The sequence below is a fragment of the Tachysurus vachellii genome, chromosome 21, assembly GCF_030014155.1.
Source record: "Tachysurus vachellii isolate PV-2020 chromosome 21, HZAU_Pvac_v1, whole genome shotgun sequence".
In the NCBI taxonomy this organism is placed as follows: domain Eukaryota; kingdom Metazoa; phylum Chordata; class Actinopteri; order Siluriformes; family Bagridae; genus Tachysurus; species Tachysurus vachellii.
This window is the reverse complement of record NC_083480.1, coordinates 5866247-5886065: the sequence shown is the minus strand read 5'-3', so window position 1 is coordinate 5886065 and position 19819 is coordinate 5866247. Positions and strand designations below refer to the sequence as shown.

Genomic DNA, 19819 nt, shown 5'->3' with positions numbered 1-19819 from the left:
AAAAGCTGGCTCACTTCACGACTCAACCTCTGCAAATGGAAGTGCAAGAAGCCTGTTTAATAGCTAGTAGAAAACAAAAGGGACAATTAAATCATTTATTTGTTCCATCACTTCTGTGTAAATGGCTTCATTAAAATACACAGTGAAAGAACACACAGTGAGAGTAAAAGAGAGGGAGCAAGGGAAAAGTGGGCCGGAGCTAATTTACATTCAAACATACCCGTTCACTTCAGACCCATGGAATAAGCCAAGTGTAACGTGTGGTGCATAACAGCTAAGAAAAGATCTCACTAACACCCACATAGTTGTGGTGGTGGTAAAAACAGGATTACTCTCTTAACTGGTGCTGAACTACAGCTCAGATGAATTCTCCTTTCCATCCCCATAGACTCGAAACACAACACAGCACAGATTAACAGCTATCCATTACTTGGCAGATGAGGTTATTCACCCAAAAACCTGTGTGCACATCATGGGATTTTCACACTTTCAGTGCTTCAGTACTAATCTAATGGCACTGTTTTGGTAGCATCAGTTCTCCACAGTCACCACATTACAATGTTAATAAAGCTCTTCAGTCCAAGCAGAAGAATAAATGGAAACGTTCAAACATATTAAACAACATATGGCTCGCGGGCCGGGATCCTCCCAATAAAGAGTCTAATGGTAGCCGATCAAACGTAGTTAGAATATCTGTTCCAATTTAAAAAGGTATTGTAGACCGTGATTTAATAGAAAGATTAAAAAAAGAGCTAATGTCAGCTATTCCACTAGGGGCTCTAAATACCGCCACTGACAAAATGTCCTAGCGTTCAACAGCAGCTTGTGACCATATATTTTGGTGGTACATCACAGCATTAGCAAGAACACTGCCTCAAATAAATTTGAGACAAGAGATGAATACACTTGATGTATTCTATTGGTTAGTATTGATTACATTTTTTTTGAGTAGAGTAATAAGCAGATGAGGGTCCACATCAAAGCCATCCGGCACTCAGTCCAGTGGCTTGTTTTCAGTCTAAAGTCAGCAAAATTTCATGTGCATTAAATCACAAACCCCAGATTAGCCCCAAAAAATCATGCACTGAAAAAGTAAGACATTTTTCTTCTGCTTTAGTTTGTCTGGCTCAATTGACTCAGTGTCTCTATGATATTAGTACATAGGTTTAGTGCATAATTCCAGTTTTATATTAATATAAACAGCATTAGTAGAGCAGAGTCTGAATAAACTGTATTGTGCACTTAAATTCAGACACATGTTGAGTCAACCTGGTGCTTTGGCTTTGGACACTTGCTGGGCTTTGATAAGGAGCCAGAAGGGGGGGAAGATGGATGGCATGGTTGTTTGCTCTCCTGCTGCAGCGGTAAATAAACATGTATGTGAGTGAACAGAGATAGAGGTGCTTTTATGGCAGAGTGTTTGCACTCCTGCTGGAGTGGCGCTGGAGGCGAGCCATGGTCGCTGTACCCTGCCGGCCTGCAGAGGAACACTGGGTTCTTTCAAGAGCAAAGCCCGCTGCCCACACAGGGTCAAACTTGTGCGAAAGCAAAATAAGGGCTCTTATAGTCCAAGCCAACCATCAGTGAAAAGCAGACTTATGTATGCTAACACATGCAGAGCTAGTACTCATGGTAAGGAGGTGTCTTTTCTATGGCAGTGAGAAGGTCACTGTTCTTAGGCAGCTAATTGGGAGTTGTGGATGATGGGCTAATTGCTGCACTTAGTAGTCAAGCACACACAATTCTCCTAGAAACCTGCTGACTAAATTAATCCCACTTCTCAATTAAACCCTATAAATTTCTTGCTTATGTTTCACACCTGAAAGCAGTCCATCACTTGAATGAAGATATCTTTATGATTCCCCTTTTGTTGTTGCCCTTTTGGGTCCCGTTGTTTCTGTAGATGTTCAGTTGTAAAGTCAGCCATTTTAGTGGACACTTGCTGAAGGAAGCAGTTTTCGAAGCTAGGAATCCAAGCACAGGCCATCCCTTTTGTGTACCCTCCAAAGCCAGGCCCATAAAACATGCCTAGGATAGAATATATGGAGTTTTCTTGTTTATAGTCACCATGATTCATGACCAAATAGAGATACCTTCTTAACCTGATTGCCTGGATGTTGTTGGTCCATATCATATGTTTTTTTTCTCCAACTGAGACAAAATTCATGCAGAACTTCTATGGATAGTTACTAGATATGGGAATTATTTCATATATAAACAGACCGGATTTGCTGCTCAATCCTTTTCATCCATGATCATTAGCTCAATCTGGGTCAACAGTGACTTCTCTCCCCATTTCTCTCTCACTAATCACTTAATGGTGGCAATTGCACAAAGGAACTGGATTCGGATCCTTTAGCGTACTCTTACAAATGCTAAAAGGTTGCCAGGGACAACAGCTTGAGGCAGGGACGGTGGCCAGATCAAAAAGCCTCTCTAATGAACTACAAAGCTCTCTTTCTGCAGTGTAGAGAATGTTTCTGCTTGTGCTCATGCTTGTCTTGTGTGTGTCTTTTACACAGGTTTGACTATCAGGAGCTGCTCCACAACTCCACCTTCTGCCTGGTTCCTCGTGGGAGACGCTTGGGATCCTTTCGTTTTCTTGAGTCCTTGCAGGTATGGTGGTGTTATCCAGGTTTATTTTATTTATTTAAGTGATCAGTCCTGATGTCAATAGTTTTTAGATGTTATAGCAACTGCACAGCACAGAAAAATAAAACTAAATGACACAACCACCTTGTGGCAAGAAAACCCATATACGTAGAATGGTTCAAGGGTTTACTAGTGAAACATTAGGCATTGGGTGGGCAACTACAGAACATATATTTTTAGGCTTACTGGCATTGTGTGTGAAAGGGCCGGAAGCTCACACGGGGTGCCCTTAGCTCTGCTGAGCAGTGCTGAATGGACAAATCCACAAAAACGGTGTTTGGCAGCCATACCCACACAGTAACTCCTCCTCGCAATTTCTCTTTCTTTTGTTCCAAGTTCACTGTCTCCTTTGCTCTCACTTTTCCATTCACTCCTCTGTGAGCTTCTCTTTTCTTTGGTGCCAGCCAAAGCCACATAAAGAACTAAAGAACTGGCAATTATCAGTGGATTTGTAAGTGGAAAGTTCTAGAACATCCTTTGACCCAGCACACCAAAATGTGCATACACATCTGAGAATTGGCAGCCGCCAGCCAAGAGCAGTGTTATTCCTTTACCTCTGATCTACCTTCTTTTAGTATGAACACACAGACAAAGTCCAGACACGATGTAGATACGATAGTTAGAAGTTAACAACCCGGAGCAAATTTTTGTTGTCCGAAAATAGTATCGTCTTAAGCTGCACCAGAGGGAGCTTGTTTGATCTCTGCCTGTTCTTAAAACTATGCTCTCCTGTGATTTCATTAAAACAATTAACACCAGAACAACAAGCATGCTGCGAGATAGAAAGCAAGCTGGAATACAAATTTCTAAGCGTACAACAGAAAGTACAGCAACTTCAGTAAACAAGAGAGAAGAGGAATATCAGACTGAACTTAATAAACCAAGGCTCCCACCTACTATTGATCAAAGGAAGGATACTGTTTAATTAGCATCCTCAGGATACTCAGTATCAGTCATCTTTAGTGCCATTTCTTGTCGAGAATTAATAATAGGATTGATGTTGATTTGGTCCCTTGAGATAGGGACCTTCCTCTTAAACTTTTCCTCTTAAACTGTTCCTCTTAAACTCAAGAAGAGTTCTGTAACCTCATGTGAATGACTACTATAGATATGAACCTATTTTATTTTATAAGCAAACACTTTGAATTTTGGTTATCGTCTATTAATCCTTCTTTTTCCTGTCTCCCTGTCCCTAGGCGGCCTGTATCCCAGTGTTGCTCAGCAACGGTTGGGAGTTGCCCTTCTCTGATGTCATCCAGTGGAACCAGGCAGTTATCGAGGGAGATGAGAGGTTGCTGCTTCAGGTAAACATCATGCTAACAAAAACTGAGAGCAGTGAACTTTGAAGCCACTTAAAAGCATGTAACTGGGGGAATGAAAGTGGTCTATATATGGAACAAGTGCATAGCATTTTCATGTACAACCTTTAACTTAGCATGTTCCCTAAATAAAATCAAATCTCTGTCCCATAAGGTGCCTTCTACAGTGAGGGCAGTGGGCATTGACCGGGTTCTGGCTCTGAGACAACGTACCCAGATGCTTTGGGAGGCCTACTTCTCCTCAGTGGACAAGATAGTTCTCACCACTTTAGAGGTGAGCATAAGGTGTTTTGTATGTAGGATTTAGGCAGAGTTGATCTGGCAAGGACTGTCAGGGGAAATTAAAACAAGGATGAAGATGCTCCGCATCATTAGCACCCACTTAGTGCTGTGCCTTCAGGTTAATTGACAAACACAATGTTGGTTTTGCATAAATAGTATGAGACAGCATTGCCCTCTGCTGGCTAACTTTGAAATGTATGACTTGCCATAATTTGGAAAGAGGTAATGGTTAGGGGAAGATAACTGATGGGAAATAAATACATTTTAGGGAGTTTATTCTCAGTAAACTGACTCACTGTTGTTGTCCATCAGATCATCAAGGACAGAGTATATGGCCATATCTCAAGGAATAAGTTCATGTGGAATTCTCTGCCAGGGGGACTTCTGGTGCTACCTGAATACTCAATCCACCTGGCCCATTACCCTTTCTACTATCTGAACCTTGGTAAGTATAAAGTTTTGTAACATGTTTCTTTTCACAATAAATTACTTGACAGAATATTGCAGCATAACATGTGTATGGAGCAGTGTGTTTAAGTGCACAGAACAGCCCCAAATTCATTTAATCAAACCAGTGCATCAACAACTATACTTAAACATCACTATTCACACCAGTAACCCTAACCATTTTCTTATTTCTCTATGTCTTTCATTAATGCAGGAGTCATGCCTGGCCAGGAATTTACTGCTGTCATCCATGCCACATCCCCTTTGGTTTCCCAGTCTCAGCCAATTATGAAACTCCTGCAGGTGGTGTCCAAGTCAAAATACTGCTCACAGGTACACCAAATGTTTCAGAAAATAGAGAAAATGTATTTCTCTGTTGCGTGATTCTCTGTTGCATGTTGTATGACTCCACTGTGCCTCTTTACAGATCATCATCTTGTGGAACAGTGAGAAGCCACCCCCTCACCGGAGCAAGTGGCCACCCATGCCAGTGCCCCTTGTTGTCACAGATGGCAGAAGGAAAGTGAGTGTCTCCACATGAGGGTACAGTCAAGCTGTGACCATATGCAAAGAACAATCCCCCATGAGGCTCACACCATGATTTACTCTGCTTTTTACAGACAAGCAGCCGTTTCCTGCCGCATGTCGCGATTGAGACTGAAGCGGTGCTCAGCCTTGATGAAGATTCAGTGCTACTGACTAGTGAGGTTAGACCTTTCTTTCCATGATTAAACCAAGACCAAGACTATTCTTGAGTGTTTCCCTTTAAATTTGCAAGATCAAATCTGTGAAATTGTTGGAATTACCTAAATTTCTACATTTACTTATTCATAAAATGTGGTATGATCTTCACCCATGTCACAACAAATACACAATCATATTCTTCCTAAAACGAATGCCTAAAAAGTAACAACTGTAATTATGGTTGGTTGACAGTCTGACTACAGGTCAGTGGCTTCGGGTAATGTTCACATCAGCCATCACAATAAAAAAGTAAGTGTATAATCTCTGTAAAACTGATCATGGCATGGTTGTTAGTACCAGATGGGCTGGTCTAAGTATGTCAGAGACTGCTGATGTAGTGGGAATTTCACACATAACAGTCTCTTTTTTAAAAGAGAGGTCAAAAGAAATTGGCCAGTAATGCATATCATCGCTCTTTATAACCATGGTGAGCAGAAAAGCATCTCGGCATGCTCAAAACATTGGACCTTGAGATGGATGAGCTACACCAGCTACCAGTTCTGACAGCCAGGAACAGGAATCTGCTGCTATCATGATGTGTAGGCTTACCCAAACCTAGATAATCAACTGTTCTTTTTCCACTCTTTCAGTCTGTGCCTATGATGAACTCAGATTCTTGTTTTTGCCTGATGGGTGTGGAACCTGATTTGGTCTATTGCTGTTGGTTTTTACAGAGATCACATTCTTATGCTTGATGTGAACATTAACTGGAGTTCTTGTCTTGTATCTGCACTAGTTTTTGCACTTCACTGCTGCCACCAGATTGTCTTATCAGACAAGTTTAGATGCTAAGCTTTGCTGATAAGCTTGAATGTGCTGGTGCTCATAATACTGTAAAGTGGATGACGAATATACATAAATCAACTGCATCATTTCTTTCAGGTCAACTTCGCCTTCCACGTTTGGCGGAGTTTCCCTGAGAGAATTGTTGGATATCCGCCCAGAAGTCATTTCTGGGACCCAGTGAAGAAAATTTGGGGCTACACCTCCAAATGGACTAATGAATACTCAATTGTGCTGACTGGAGCAGCTTTCTATCACAGGTACTGATCACAATTCTTGTACCATCCAAACAAAATATGTGAAATATGTTTGAAATAACAAAAGACTAAACTGCTGATTAACATTTATAATGACAGTAACTGTTCCCTTTTTCCTTTCATAGGTATTATCATTACCTGTTCTCTCACTATCTGCCGCCTTCATTACGGGCGTTAGTGGACCGCAGCTCAAACTGTGAAGACATCCTGATGAACTTTCTAGTGTCATCTGTGACTCACCTGTCACCCATTAAAGTGGCTCAGAGGAAGCAGTATAAAGAGATGCCTAGTCCACAGGTAAGTCATCAGCCTCATGCCTCAGAGCAAAGTGAACACATTACACATTAAAATGCTTATACAAAGATTATACTGAAGAATGGGGAAGTAGTTTTGTCACAGGTTAACATGTTATAAATTCCTTTCCTTTTTTTGTTTGTTTTATCAGAGCACCAATATGGCCCCCTGGGCAAACCCTGAGCACTTTACCCAGAGACAAGAGTGTATAAACACCTTTGCGAGCTGGTTCGGCTATATGCCCCTGGTGCACTCGCAGCTTCGTCTGGACCCTGTTCTTTTCAAGGACCACGTGTCTGTCTTGCGCAAGAAGTACAAGGACCTTGAGCGTGCTTGAGCAACACAGAGATTGCAAGCATTGTATTTCAGAGTCACCTCAGCCTTGTTCATAAATGAAAAACTCTGCAGACTGAAAGAGTTAACCTTGAGCCTTGGTGGTGTTAAACCGAGAAGGACCGCTTCCAACCTACTGAATTCTGACAGGACTTTCTGATAGGATCTTGACAGAAAGCTCAGAAGAAGAAAAAAAAAACAGCCTCCATGCTATCAGATTGCACTGGCTGCCGTTTCACTTATGGTTTGACGTTAGCACCTAGCGAGAGGCTAATAGTACAATGGACTAACACATTACACATTACCGTGTGGTTGTGGAGTCAGTCACAAGGTAACTTGACTCAATACATGAAGCTGTATGTACATGACCAATAAAACATTTCTGAAATGCAACATGTTCTGAACATTAAGAAATGAGTCAGAAATTCTTTATTTTATACAAAATGATGTGAAAATCTTTGACTGTACAAAAGATTCATCTTACAAACATTATTCATGTGGCACACATTCCGGAAGGAAAATTTACACACACGCTGATTCTTTATCTTGATAAAATAGCTGCCAGGATGAAAAATGTGAGAGATCACACAGTCTCCTGCTCAGAGGGTCAGGGATTTCCTGTTAGTGGCACAGAGTAAACCTGTAGCTCAGGCTGGTCTCCCATCTGTCCCTCTAGAGATTACCTGGGCTCACTCCTTACTACTTGGCATGGAATTCATGTGCCTAGATCCCTGATAATCCAAGAGCATCTCAGTACAGTACTTTACAGCAAGAAGTACGTATCACAAATGAGGAAGTTTTCCACCCGAATCTCATTAATAATGACTACATACAACGCAGCAGTAACGATACCGGTGATCCTGAGCCATCTGCTGTCCTGACTAAAAGAGACTGGATGGAAGGTGGCTCACAAGTTTGTTTACAAAAAGAAAAAGGCACCCCTGAAAGAAAAATGGAAATGTTTTCTGGTCATTTGCGCATTGTCAGCATGGCATTGATGTCCCACAGCAGGTTCCTCATCTGGTCCATCAGCACCTTCATCTCCTGATTCTTCTGCCTCACTTTCTGTCATGATGTTTGAAAAGTAGAGCACATTAAATAACAGTTCTGAAATAAACGTAACGGTTTGTGGTGTGCAAGTCGTCCTGCTAACGTAAACATACAACTGGCCATTATTTTAAAGTCCCATTTTAACGTCCCATAAATAAAAAATTATTTACACAGCCTGGAAGACGGCTGTATTTAACAGCTGTTTTAAAAAAAAGTCTGTACCATATTGTATCCGTCGTTGTGGCTCAGATTTACGAAACTTCACGCTTGTAATTTAACATCACTTAGTGAGGAAAGTAATTCTAAGCTAATGACTTCATCACTAACATTATACATTACTGCGCAAAAGTCTGACACATGCCAAGAAATGCTGTAAAGAGCATAATGCATCTGGAAATCTGGAAAAAATGTTTTAGTACTGACTCAATAATGCCGAAATCTATTGATATAAACTCTGTACAATAAATCACTATAGACAGCCTAAGATTTTTACACAGTATTGTATGTGTCTTACTGTATCAAACACAACTGCAAGACAAACCACAAGAGTGTATATGAATGCACCGTTTCTAATATTCTACTCTTTCCATAGTGACACTTTGCACAGGGACTTAATTGAATAATTAAGAAGGAATAAAATAATAATAATTGACGGACATGTGAACAGGAAGAGAAATTTTATTAACACCTTTGGACCAAAGATAAATCAGCAGTGATATGGTATAAGATTCTTCTTCTTCTTCTACTTTTGTCTTTTCCCGTTAGGAAAATTTCATGGGCAGTTCCCACCCAACTCTATCCTCAGCATCCTCTACTCTCGCACCAGTTACCTTCATGTCCTCATTTAACACATCCATATATCTCCTCTTTGACCTTCCTCTTGACCTCTTACTTGGCAGCTCCATCTCCAACATCCTTCTACAAATATAACCATCTCCCTCCTCTGTACATGTCCAAACCATCTAAATCTCTTCTCTCTGACCTTGTCCCCAAAACAGCCAACCTGAGCTGTCCCTCTGATGTGCTCGTTCCTAATCCTGTCCATCCTCGTCACTCCTAAAGAGAACCTCAACATCCTCATCTCTGCTCACTCCATCTCATGTCTTTTCCTCACTGCTACAGTCTCTAACCCATACAGCAGAGCTTCTCTCACTACTGTCTTGTACACCTTTCCTTTGATTCTTCGTCACACAACACTCCTGACACTTTTCGACATGGTATAAGATTTATATAAATTAATTAAGGGATTTTTGAATGTTTTTTTTTTCTGCTGCTTTTTGCTTAATGTGCCCTGCTGTTAAAATCACTGTATTAATAACACATTTATACACACCTTTAAAACTTCTTGCTTGTCCTGAGTCACAGCAGGACTGCAGTGCTCCACTCTGACTGGAGCCATCTCCTCTCCAACATATGGCACCAGCTGTGTGACACAAACAAAAAGACAGTTTCCGTTTCCTACACCCCGCTTCTTTACCTTTTTCGTTATTATACAACGTTTCATTTATTTATGGTGATCTATTATACCTGATACTCTGATGGTATCTCACCTCAGCAGGAGACTCCTGAAGGTCAGAGGTCATCTCTACACAGCGCTCGTACAGCAGTCGGAGTTTGCGAAAAAGCAAAGTCAGCTGGCGCAGGTGCTCCTGCAGTTTCCCAAAGCGGTCCTGATATGCTGCCTGACTCTGGGTTACACCGTTGGGCAACTAGAGAGAAGACAGACACAATATTATATATATATTATATATATAAATATAGTCAGACAGAGGACGCTCCAAATGAAAAACAGTGGGGTGTTTAATTGACAGTGCGACACAGTAAACAAATAATAGCGGGATGTAATGTAAAGAAGCTTTATTAGGAAAAGACCCAGATCATTTCAGCATTTGCTTAGTAAACTCAAAATACACACACACACACACACACACAAACAAAAACACCACCACCATCACAAAGACAGCATTATAGAAGTCTGCAGTAAAACAATGTAATATGAATCCTGAGTTGCATGTTTTTTTAAAAAGCAATAAACTTTACTTAATGGATTGACAGTTTAAACACAAAAAAAAACTGAGCACAAAACCCATGTCTGCGTTTGTATTTTCAGCTATTCTCAGAAGAGCATGAAGTTTGATGAATGAGATAATTAGGCACTAATAGAAGCTGCTACAGCATGAATATTAACACCAGACACGCTCTTGTAGACAAATAATCAATGACACGACACTGCACTTTCTACGTGATACGACTATAACTCCAGACCTATAAACCTGTCTGGGAAATTTAATAATTTAATCCATGGCCAAAAACAGGTAAGAAACCTCACATCTTCAATGAGCTCGACATTGTCCTACACTCAGGACATCTTTAATACTACAATCAGCTGTGTTCTTCAACCTATGTGGTTGAAGGTGCACATACACTTGACTCAATGGAGCACATACAGGTGCACAGACCTTTGTACACAGTGTTTACACAAAGATCTCATTCAAGACCATTAAGAGTTCATTTTGTAGCAGAAGAATAAGACGGGAAAGTGTTCAGTGTGTAAGTGTGTAGTGCACCTGAGTAGCACGTGTGATCTGGAAGATCTCCATGGTGCGGGTGACGATGTCCTGCACGGTGTCCTGACCGATGCGACACAGGAAAACCGGGGAGATTTCTCTGAGAGCGGCGGAGTTTGGAGGCATAGAAGCCTGTCCTGGGACTGAGGCTCCTGAACCGGCGCCCATGAGAAGGTTCTGCTGCTGCTGCTGAAGCGGAACACCACCCGGAACACCACCCAGACCACCACCTGGAGCCTTCTGAGGCAAAGACGACATCTGCAACAACAAACATAGCTATCATTTATCTGGCTAACAACATTAGCAGCTAACAACATTAGCATTTAGCAGCTAGTTCTGAACGGCTATAACGTACACTACGAATTAATGTGATCGGATTATAAACTCAACACATTTTAGAGCTCTTTAAGACTTACTTTAAATACCAAGCGGATATTAGTGACGTCTGCAAACTACATAAAGCGTAAGATAAACACCGCGGGTCTCTTTCGCTTTCAAACAGCTTAGCCAACACTAGACTGTCGTCACTTCCGGTTTCCTGTTCTCGTTCATTGTACCAACCATTTTACCAACAAACTCCTAAAATACACCGAATCAGTGAATCGTTTCAACACCCCAGCAGCAATCGTTCTCAGTTTATACTACATTTTAATTTGAGTGATTTTAAGACAAAATATAGATGACAAATATATTTATATTGACCTGATGTTAGATTTCACATATAAAATTAATAACTGTTAATAAACATTTTTTACTATCATCTTATGTAATAAAAATTTGCGAGTTTGCGTAACAACTTTAGACGACCCCAAAGTTAGCTTTAAATTATAATGGCTTGTTTTGACGTTCCTTGATGCCCGATGACGCCTGAGATAGGCACAGGCTCCCCGTGACCCGAGGTAGTTCGGATAAGCGGTAGAAGATGAATGAATGAATGAATGTTTTGACGTTTCCATTTATGACTTTTAATTTGTATTTTTTTCTTCTCTACCGGAAGTCAACAAACCATCCACCATGAGTTACACCATAGATCTATGGAGTTACACGAGCGATGTAAGTTACACACGTTTTTAGTTTTTCTTTTCAGGTTGTTTGTATTTTTGCTCAACCAGGTATGTGTTGTGTATTGATTGCTCACTATGTAATGTGTGAATGTCCGATTTCAGGTCTTTTATTTTAGTTTTTTGCTGCAAGCATGCTAGTATGATACCGCTATATGGCTACCTGTTAGCTAGCAAGGCAACTGAGAACTGATTAGAAAATAATCCTAACTATAAATGATTACTTTATTGCTTGGCAAAAGTTAGACGTGATCCCACTAAGTGAGTTTAAACAGCTAGTTTTATCTCCATGTTCTGTTTCTAGCTAATTCTTGGTCATTCTGTGAGTTCTGTGTGTTGTAAACTGTGTGTTCTTTATGCTGTGTAACAGGTAATTTAATGCAAATCATATGTGCGTAAAGTGTCCTGTGTGTGTGTGTGTGTGTGTGTGTGTGTGTGTGTGTGTGTGGTCATCTGAAATACACGTCACAAGTGGTCTATACTCTTTCCATATTGTGTATATATGTATGATGTATAATCTGTTCCCATATGTTTAAAGGCATGTTGAGGATGAGTATGAGCATGGCTGAAACTGAGAGTCTGAGCAGCTCGGAGCAGAACTCCATCCAGAATGATCCGAACTACGAGGAGGCATCAGGAGCCGATGGTTCCGGTTCTGCAGCCGAATCCAACGGCCTGTCCTCTGCACAGCAAGATGTCCTTGAACGCTGTCTGCATGCACTCACTCACGCCAAAAATGACAGCCACATTTTGGCAGCCCTTCTTCTGGTAAGATCACAAAAAAATAAATAAACTCAAAATTTATAAATTTTAATAATTTAAAAATTTAACAATTTAAATTTTAATAATTTAAAAATAATAATAAAAATAAATAAACTCAAAATATACAGAAAAAAAACTATTTTTTAGATTATTTATTTTAAGATGAAAGGAAAGAGGGAAGAAATCTCAGAAAAAGACTTCACTCTACCCTTATTTGGTAAGATGATCTGGGCCAAATTGCTGTGTGATTACATTCAGAAATTTTTCAAGTTTCGAGAGCTGTCCAAACTGTAATAACGTATTGACGAAAGAAGACGTGTCGCCTTAGTGTTATTTACTGCCGAATGTTTTGTTTTGTCAGTTTGTAGGGATCCTTGTGGTGATTTCATTTCATTGGATTGTCAAGAAATACGTTTGGAAATTTGCTGCATCTAAAACTAACCATTAAGACTGTAACTCTAGGTTTGACTATCGTGACTATAGATTAACACCTTGTTCAATTAGGAACATCCTAATAAACAATAAAAAAAAAAAGGAAGTTCACACTTTTCACTCAAATCTCTGGTTTTGGTCAGAAATACAAAGCAGGATTAAAAGAGCTGTTTTTCTTTTTTTTTTCTTTTTCTTTTTTTTTTTTTTTCTTTTTTTTTTGTTTTGTTGAAATAATTTAAATGCTCTTCTGTTCAGATTACACGGTTGTGTCCAGCCAATCAGCTGGATCATGTAACCCTGCATCGAGTTTTTGAAGCAGTGGGATTTAACCTGCCTGCGCGCCTGCTGGTGACCGCGATCAGAGGGAGCGAGAGCTCTGGGCTTCCTCCTGAGGAGCTGCTGTCTCTTGGGACCGCTTTGCTGGCTGCTCTAAGCACAGACCCTGACATGGCTGCTCATCCGCAGCTACTCAGTACCGTCCCTCTTCTCCTGGGCTTGCTAGAAGGTGGAGCACCAGTCAGCCAGAAGCAAGCCCAGCATGACGCCACAGTATCTCAAGCCACTGAGAAGACACATGAAGGTGCTGTGTTTCATCAGTCAAACAAAAGTACTTTAGTAAAAGAAGCAGCAACAAGTACTTCCAGGTTAGCAGGTGAAGAGGAGGCAGTACAGCCTCTCACATCCACCCTGGATGAGGCAATAGCAGCCGATTGCTATCAGGTTCTGACCTCTCTGTGCTCCTTGCCACAAGGACCGGATCTGCTGCTGTCCCGTGGTGCTGTTCCTGCTCTGTGCAAAGCCGTGGCTCAAAAACAGACACTCAGCTGTGAGAAGGGGCTTCCTCTCCTGGCTCATCTCTTATCCACCAGCATCAGGCAGCGAGCATGGAGCAAGCACCCATCAGAACTGATCTCTCTGCTTGATAGGATCTCCCAGAACTTCAGCCAGTCTTCAGATCCGAATCAGCTGGACATGTGTACAGAGATACCACGGTTTCTCCCCCCACCAGGACACGAGCCACAAACTCCAGAGCTCAGGGATGTGGTTAGTCGACTTTGGGCAACGTTGCGTCCGTTTATTCAAGGTAAACTCGGTTCCGAGCAGCTGGGTCATGTTCTCCTTCTGTCTGCTTGCCTTCTGGATTTGTGTGGCTGGGAACCAGCAGGTTCGCCAAAGTTCTGCTGCTTGCTAGTGAACCGGGCCTGTGTGGAGGTGAGGATGGCACTTGAGGAGCCTCCCGGTAAGAAGCTGTCCTCTCAGGAGCAGCACATGCTCACTGCCTGCTACCGTATCTTGGAGTCAGCCATGGAGCAAGCGTGCAGCATGGGGAATAGCACGAGTTCTGCTCAGCCGGAGACTGCCATTACTGGTCTGAGTCTGCAGCAGACCAGACAGGTGCTGGGGGTCTTGGAGGAAGCTTTTTCGGCCATCATTTACTACCTGCAACAGGTGAGAAAACTGTGAGTGTTATGTCTGTGCAGCTAAAATGGGGTATAAGTACAGCCTGAAAGTATTCAACAACTGGAACAATTTTCCATATAATTTTTACAAAGTTTTTTAAGAATTTTAACTAGGGTTGGGTATCAAAAGAAATTTTCCGGTTCCGATTCCGGTTCCAGTTCTGCCTTACGATTCCCGGTTCTGATTCCGATTCCATAATAAAAGAAATGTGAAAAATAATGCACAATACTTAAACAATTCCATTTGTGTTTATTAATCGCTCTTTAAATATTTTAAACAGAGCATTTCAATTCATATCAATTTAAATTGAAATAAATCCAACATCAAATTTAACATCCAGAATTACAACTTAGCAAAACAGTTAGCAATTTTTCTGAAGAAAAATTAATGTCTGCTTTCTCTGGGAGAAGACGAGACCTTTCCTGGCTTATTGTATCTCCAGCTGGGGAGAAAACCCTCTCAGAGGGTACAGTGCTTCATTGTTGTAGCTTTGGAAATTAATCCACACTTTAGACTTTTAACACAAAGTGTACCTCAGCACAGCATCGCGAGTGACTGATTTCTGTGGTAAACTGCGTTAATTTGGTTGCGTGACTGTAAAACAATGAATATTCATGAGGTAAGACATGGCTATTTAAATTGACTGCTCCCAGCGCTTTGCCCGTCATCGCATCGGAACCGCGTTCCTGTTAAAAAACAGTTCTCGGTTCCCAACCCTAATTTTAACACAAAACTAGAGTGAATATTCTTAACCAAATCAAACTAACGGAAACGAAGCATGAGGACTAGTCACCTATTCTTAAATTCAGTCTGAAAGAGTCTCTAATGTTTTTTTTTTGTTGGATACTTGAACAGTATCACCTTTAGACACTGATCAGGTTGTGAACGCTTTATTCACACCTCCAATTTTTAGTCTTGTTATTTGCGTTTAACTGAAAGATGTAATAACAAGCCTCATGAAGCTCATTCATTCCTTGGTCAGAAATAAGAAAATGGAGAGTGAAATGGTCTTCACCAAGTGAACATAGAAAATAAAATTCCTCCATGAGCACAGATTACGTTATCACACTCAATAACTGACTAACTTCGAATATTTTGTCTATTTTGTCTATTTTTTTCTCTCATCCCAAATCTCTAGAACAGAACACATTTAGTTCCAGACTAAAGATTTGAACATTTCTATGTGTCTAGAGATATTATACACAATATGAGGAATTATTGTTCCGAAACATTTTGCAGGTGGATCCGAGTCGTTACGACGAGCCGTTCCTTTACGCGACGTTCCGCTCTCTTTGTGCCTGGTTGGCTGAGGAGACGTCATGTTTAAAGGAGGACGTCATGGCTCTCTTACCCCTCCTCATTGGCTACACCAAACATCACCTGCAAGACAAGAAAGCCGAGGGCTTGGCTGATTGGATGTCAGAGATGTCCATCGCTGACGGCTCACAAGCTGGAACGTGGACAGGAGAGCAAGTGCTGAGGTCAGAAAGATTACGGAAGTTTGCATTGCATGCTGTTGCTTTACAGGAAGTTTAGTTGATGTTCATATCAGGCTGCGTACTAAATGCATTGTTCTGTATTTCAATCAAAATGTCTAATTATGGATTTTCAAAGTGCGATTTATAATTTTGTAAAAATATTTCTAAGCCTGTAATAATCACATCACTTCAAAAACACCCCAATTTATAATGTTATGCAGTTTATCTGGATTTATATTTTTGAATGTTTACATCTCTCCAGGACTGAAATTAGCTCATGAAGTATTCGTTTATATGTTTAAAATGAATATTCTGAATTTATATATTTCCCTAAAGCTGCTTTTGTGACAATGTGCATTATTAAAAGTGTTTTAGATTTACAACTGATATGTTTTAATTGCAAGCAGCAGATAGCTGTAAAATGACAAATTGCTCACTATTTGAATAATAATATATTATTCTAAAGTATATAGGATTGTGTTTCTGGCTCAGATATCTCCTCCCAGCACTCTGCCACCTGTCAGCTGAGGAAGGCCCACGAAAGCTGCTGCTCTCTCTGGAAACCCCCGCTTTACTGGTGGACTTCCTCACCCGTGGCTGGGGAGTGCTGAAGACTCAGAGCGGGAAAACAGTAAGCCGAGATCCCAGTTTGGAAACAGCCTGTTCCACCCTGCTCAACTTTGTAGTCACAGAGCCCGAGCGAGTCAGGTATGAGGAGACTGTACAGTTTCACCTACTGAAGGTTAAATCAGTTTGGATCTTTATTCGAATGTATATCCTGTGAAGCAAAACTAAAACGAGTGTTTTCTGGTTTAGTAAACCGCTTTGTGACATGCCGATTGTTCTTGATCTGTGTGTGCTCAGGACTGATGCTTGCTTTGCCTCCCTCGATGCATTGCTGAGTGAAGTGCTCCCGATCCTCGTCCACAAGTCACGCCTGTTGCTTCTGACGGCCAACTTCTGCACTCTGGGTCTCATGATTAACAGATTAAAACCAGCTTCAACTGGTAGGTACCTTTAAGAAAACATGCCATCATAAACACCGTCCTTTGCTCACCCTAGGACTCACATGCTCATCCATTCTCAACACGCTCATCCTTTAACACAACATGTTTCTTATGTTGTCTGGGTTTTCCTTTGTCACTGTTACCTCAGGCTTGTTCTTTACATACCTAAAGCTGTGACCAATGTCCATTGTTAAAGGTGCAAATTACTTACAAGTTTAAATAATATGAAAAAAATACAACGTGTAGACCATGATGAACAATAACGGCTTAAGTCACATGATCGGCAGAAGTAGTCGCAGTGTTTGGAAAACCACCTTCAGGTCTGGAATATTTGTTCGTGTGGATCATCCTCTTGTCAGTGATTTAGATGTATATCGATACAGTGGATTCGGAAAGTATTCTCTGATCTCTGATAAGCTGTTAGGCCTTCTACTGAGACATGTGTACCTTTCTAACTCACATCCAATCATTTTAATTTACCACAAATGGACTACAAACAAGGTCCCATTTGAGAAATGATCGAGAAATGGGAGGCGTATGATATTTCATTTTTTTCTTCATTTTTTAATACATTTACATACATTACTGAGTGTAGATTGATCAAAAAAATAAATTCGTAGCATCAGGCTGCAACATAAAAGGAATAATTTCTGAATTGACTATATAGATGTAGCTAATTTTAGCACCCAAGTAAAAAAACAACAGAGACTCTGTGAATGTTCTAATAAATCATTGTGAGCTGAATTTTGCGTCTTCATAGCGTTTTAACTTGGTTTTCAAGCAGCTAAATATCATGACAGTCCACAGTGAGTTCTGGTAGCAGATCTTTGTGTACATACTGTAGGTGGGAATCATGGATGTCACCTTAATGATTAATCATCACATTAAAAGTGTTATACAAAGAACATTGAGACTGGATAACCAAAGCATCTTTCATTGGATATCTTCCTTGTAGGTTGTAGTGTTTTAAATATGAGGGCAGGACAGTTACTTAGACATGACTTTTATGATCAAAAAAACTGATCTATGACTGTGTGTGTGTACCCAACAGGAACTTTAAGTCAGCAGCACTTCTTCTCCTCTGCCCTGCGTTTCCTCCGAGGGGCGCTACAGGGGGTAGAGGGTAAGGGCCAGGCACAAGTCTCCCCAGTGTGGGCACCTTGGTGGGAGGAAGTGTGTGAGCTCTGGAGGCTCAGCCTGCAGGCGCTGGGTGGCTGTGTGAATGCTCAACCCTGGATAGCCACCATCATCAGGGAGGAAGGCTGGCTGCAGAACATCCTCAGCCTGCTCAAGTCCAGCTGTGGTCTCCCAGACCAACAATCACAGGAGGCGCTGGAGGAGGCTCTGTGTGCCCTCGCCCACAAATGCCCACTTTGTCGCAAGGATATTGGTGTATACATGAAAGGGGAAGCAGGGGACTCGCTCCATTGCATGCCACAACTGAGGAAGCTTCTAACTTAGCTATGATGCTAAAATCATGAGCTTTGGAGTATTAACTCAAATATATCATGTAGTTTTTCTTGTTGTGTGATGATTGATGATTGGCAAAAAAAATATTTCTATTGTTTTATGATGCAAATTAAAAATTAAAGTATTTTGCATATGCGTAATAGATTTAATTGCTTTTATTGGAAATTATTATTTAGAATTCTGACATCACAGAGCCTCACTGAACCCACTCTATTAGGAATGTTAGTTGGAATGGCATTTTTAGTTAAAATCAACACTTTTAAGACCTGATCTTTAAAAACTATGAGTGTCAGGTTAAGGTAACTGCAGCAAGTGTTTCTGCAGTGTCTCAAGTGTATACAGGCGTCTTCTCCCTTCTTTGTGCTTTTCCATTCTTGACAGTTTCAAACTATTTGGCCTGAGGATCACACTCTTTGTAAATGAAAATTCATTATGATCTCAGTACAGATTTTTTTAGACGCATGTAAAATCAGATCCTCTTCTGGGTGGTTTGTCAATCAGACTGAGATTCAGATTTGTAGGATTTATATTAAATTATCACTCGAATTCAGATTCAGGAACTCAAGGATCACTTCCTGGATGTTAACAATGTTTGTAGAATGTCGTCCGAGTGCCCATCTGTCCAGGATTCTCATTAACAGAGTAGTGGATGGATGTTTGTAGGAATTACATGAAGGAATTAAAAAAAATTGCACACAGGAAAAGATCACTGATTTTGCAGCCGTCTAATTATATTGTTTGAGTGCAGTAATTTGCACTGCCACTAGATGGAGATCTTGCTGCAACCATGTAAACAATCTTAATAATATAAACAAATCTCTCTAATCTCAAAGCTGGTAACATTTTAGCAAAACTTACAAAATATAAATTTTCAAACAAAACCATTGTAATGCTTTACCTATATTCAAAACATTGCTTTACAGGTAACCAGATAGCAGTTTTGGGTGGCACATGGTTTGGGTTTGCATGTTCTCCTCGTGATTTGAGAGGTTTCTAACCGGTCCAAAGACGTGTTTTGGGCTGATTGGTATCTCTAAATTGTCGTGTGTGTGTGTGATTGTGATTGTGATTGTGATTGTGTCCCCAAATGCAATGGTTTGGAATCGTCTGCCCCTGGTCCCTTGCAGCCCTGTATAGGATAAGCACTACATAGAATGGATGGATAGACAGCAGTAGATCACATCTTTACTCTGTTGGACCTTATTGGTCTAAAATATGACCACATTTCGTAAGAGTTAATTCCAGTTTACAATTGAGAAAATAATAGAGACGTATAATAATATATCATATTGTTTGGATTTATTGAGGTATTGATGTATGAAATTTGGTATATTAACCTGAGTACATTGAGCTGCAAAGTTATTGCGCATATATATACTGTATATATATAGATATAGATATATATTTGTGTGTGTGTGTA

At 40.6% G+C, this 19819-nt stretch overlaps 3 protein-coding genes across 5 annotated transcripts in view; 2 read left to right on the top strand and 1 right to left on the bottom strand.

Moving 5' to 3' along the window:
* Positions 1 to 7525, top strand: part of LOC132837615 (exostosin-1c) — a 48221-nt gene extending 40696 nt beyond the window's left edge. For all 3 annotated transcript variants that reach the window (XM_060857378.1, XM_060857376.1, XM_060857377.1), the window contains exons 3-12: positions 2523 to 2616; positions 3849 to 3956; positions 4126 to 4245; positions 4566 to 4698; positions 4915 to 5033; positions 5128 to 5223; positions 5321 to 5407; positions 6327 to 6487; positions 6610 to 6781; positions 6930 to 7525. In XM_060857378.1, the coding sequence (XP_060713361.1) occupies positions 2523 to 2616; positions 3849 to 3956; positions 4126 to 4245; positions 4566 to 4698; positions 4915 to 5033; positions 5128 to 5223; positions 5321 to 5407; positions 6327 to 6487; positions 6610 to 6781; positions 6930 to 7115 (1276 nt within the window). In that variant the 3' untranslated portion in view covers positions 7116 to 7525. The remainder of the gene's footprint in view (positions 1 to 2522; positions 2617 to 3848; positions 3957 to 4125; positions 4246 to 4565; positions 4699 to 4914; positions 5034 to 5127; positions 5224 to 5320; positions 5408 to 6326; positions 6488 to 6609; positions 6782 to 6929) is intronic.
* zgc:114119 (Mediator of RNA polymerase II transcription subunit 30-like) lies at positions 7526 to 11321 on the bottom strand. The gene is made up of 5 exons (XM_060857379.1): positions 11145 to 11321; positions 10729 to 10986; positions 9712 to 9870; positions 9495 to 9584; positions 7526 to 8176 (listed from the first exon to the last, which is right to left on the bottom strand). The coding sequence occupies exons 2-5, from the start codon at positions 10984 to 10986 to the stop codon at positions 8081 to 8083; spliced, it is 603 nt and encodes a 200-aa protein (XP_060713362.1). The 5' UTR covers positions 11145 to 11321; the 3' UTR covers positions 7526 to 8080.
* A 307-nt stretch (positions 11322 to 11628) lies between these two features.
* ncdn (neurochondrin) lies at positions 11629 to 18539 on the top strand. Its single transcript, XM_060857375.1, has 7 exons — positions 11629 to 11781; positions 12328 to 12557; positions 13239 to 14432; positions 15684 to 15925; positions 16415 to 16630; positions 16787 to 16929; positions 17981 to 18539. The coding sequence occupies exons 1-7, from the start codon at positions 11763 to 11765 to the stop codon at positions 18388 to 18390; spliced, it is 2454 nt and encodes an 817-aa protein (XP_060713358.1). The 5' UTR covers positions 11629 to 11762; the 3' UTR covers positions 18391 to 18539.
* The last annotated feature ends 1280 nt before the right edge of the window (positions 18540 to 19819 follow it).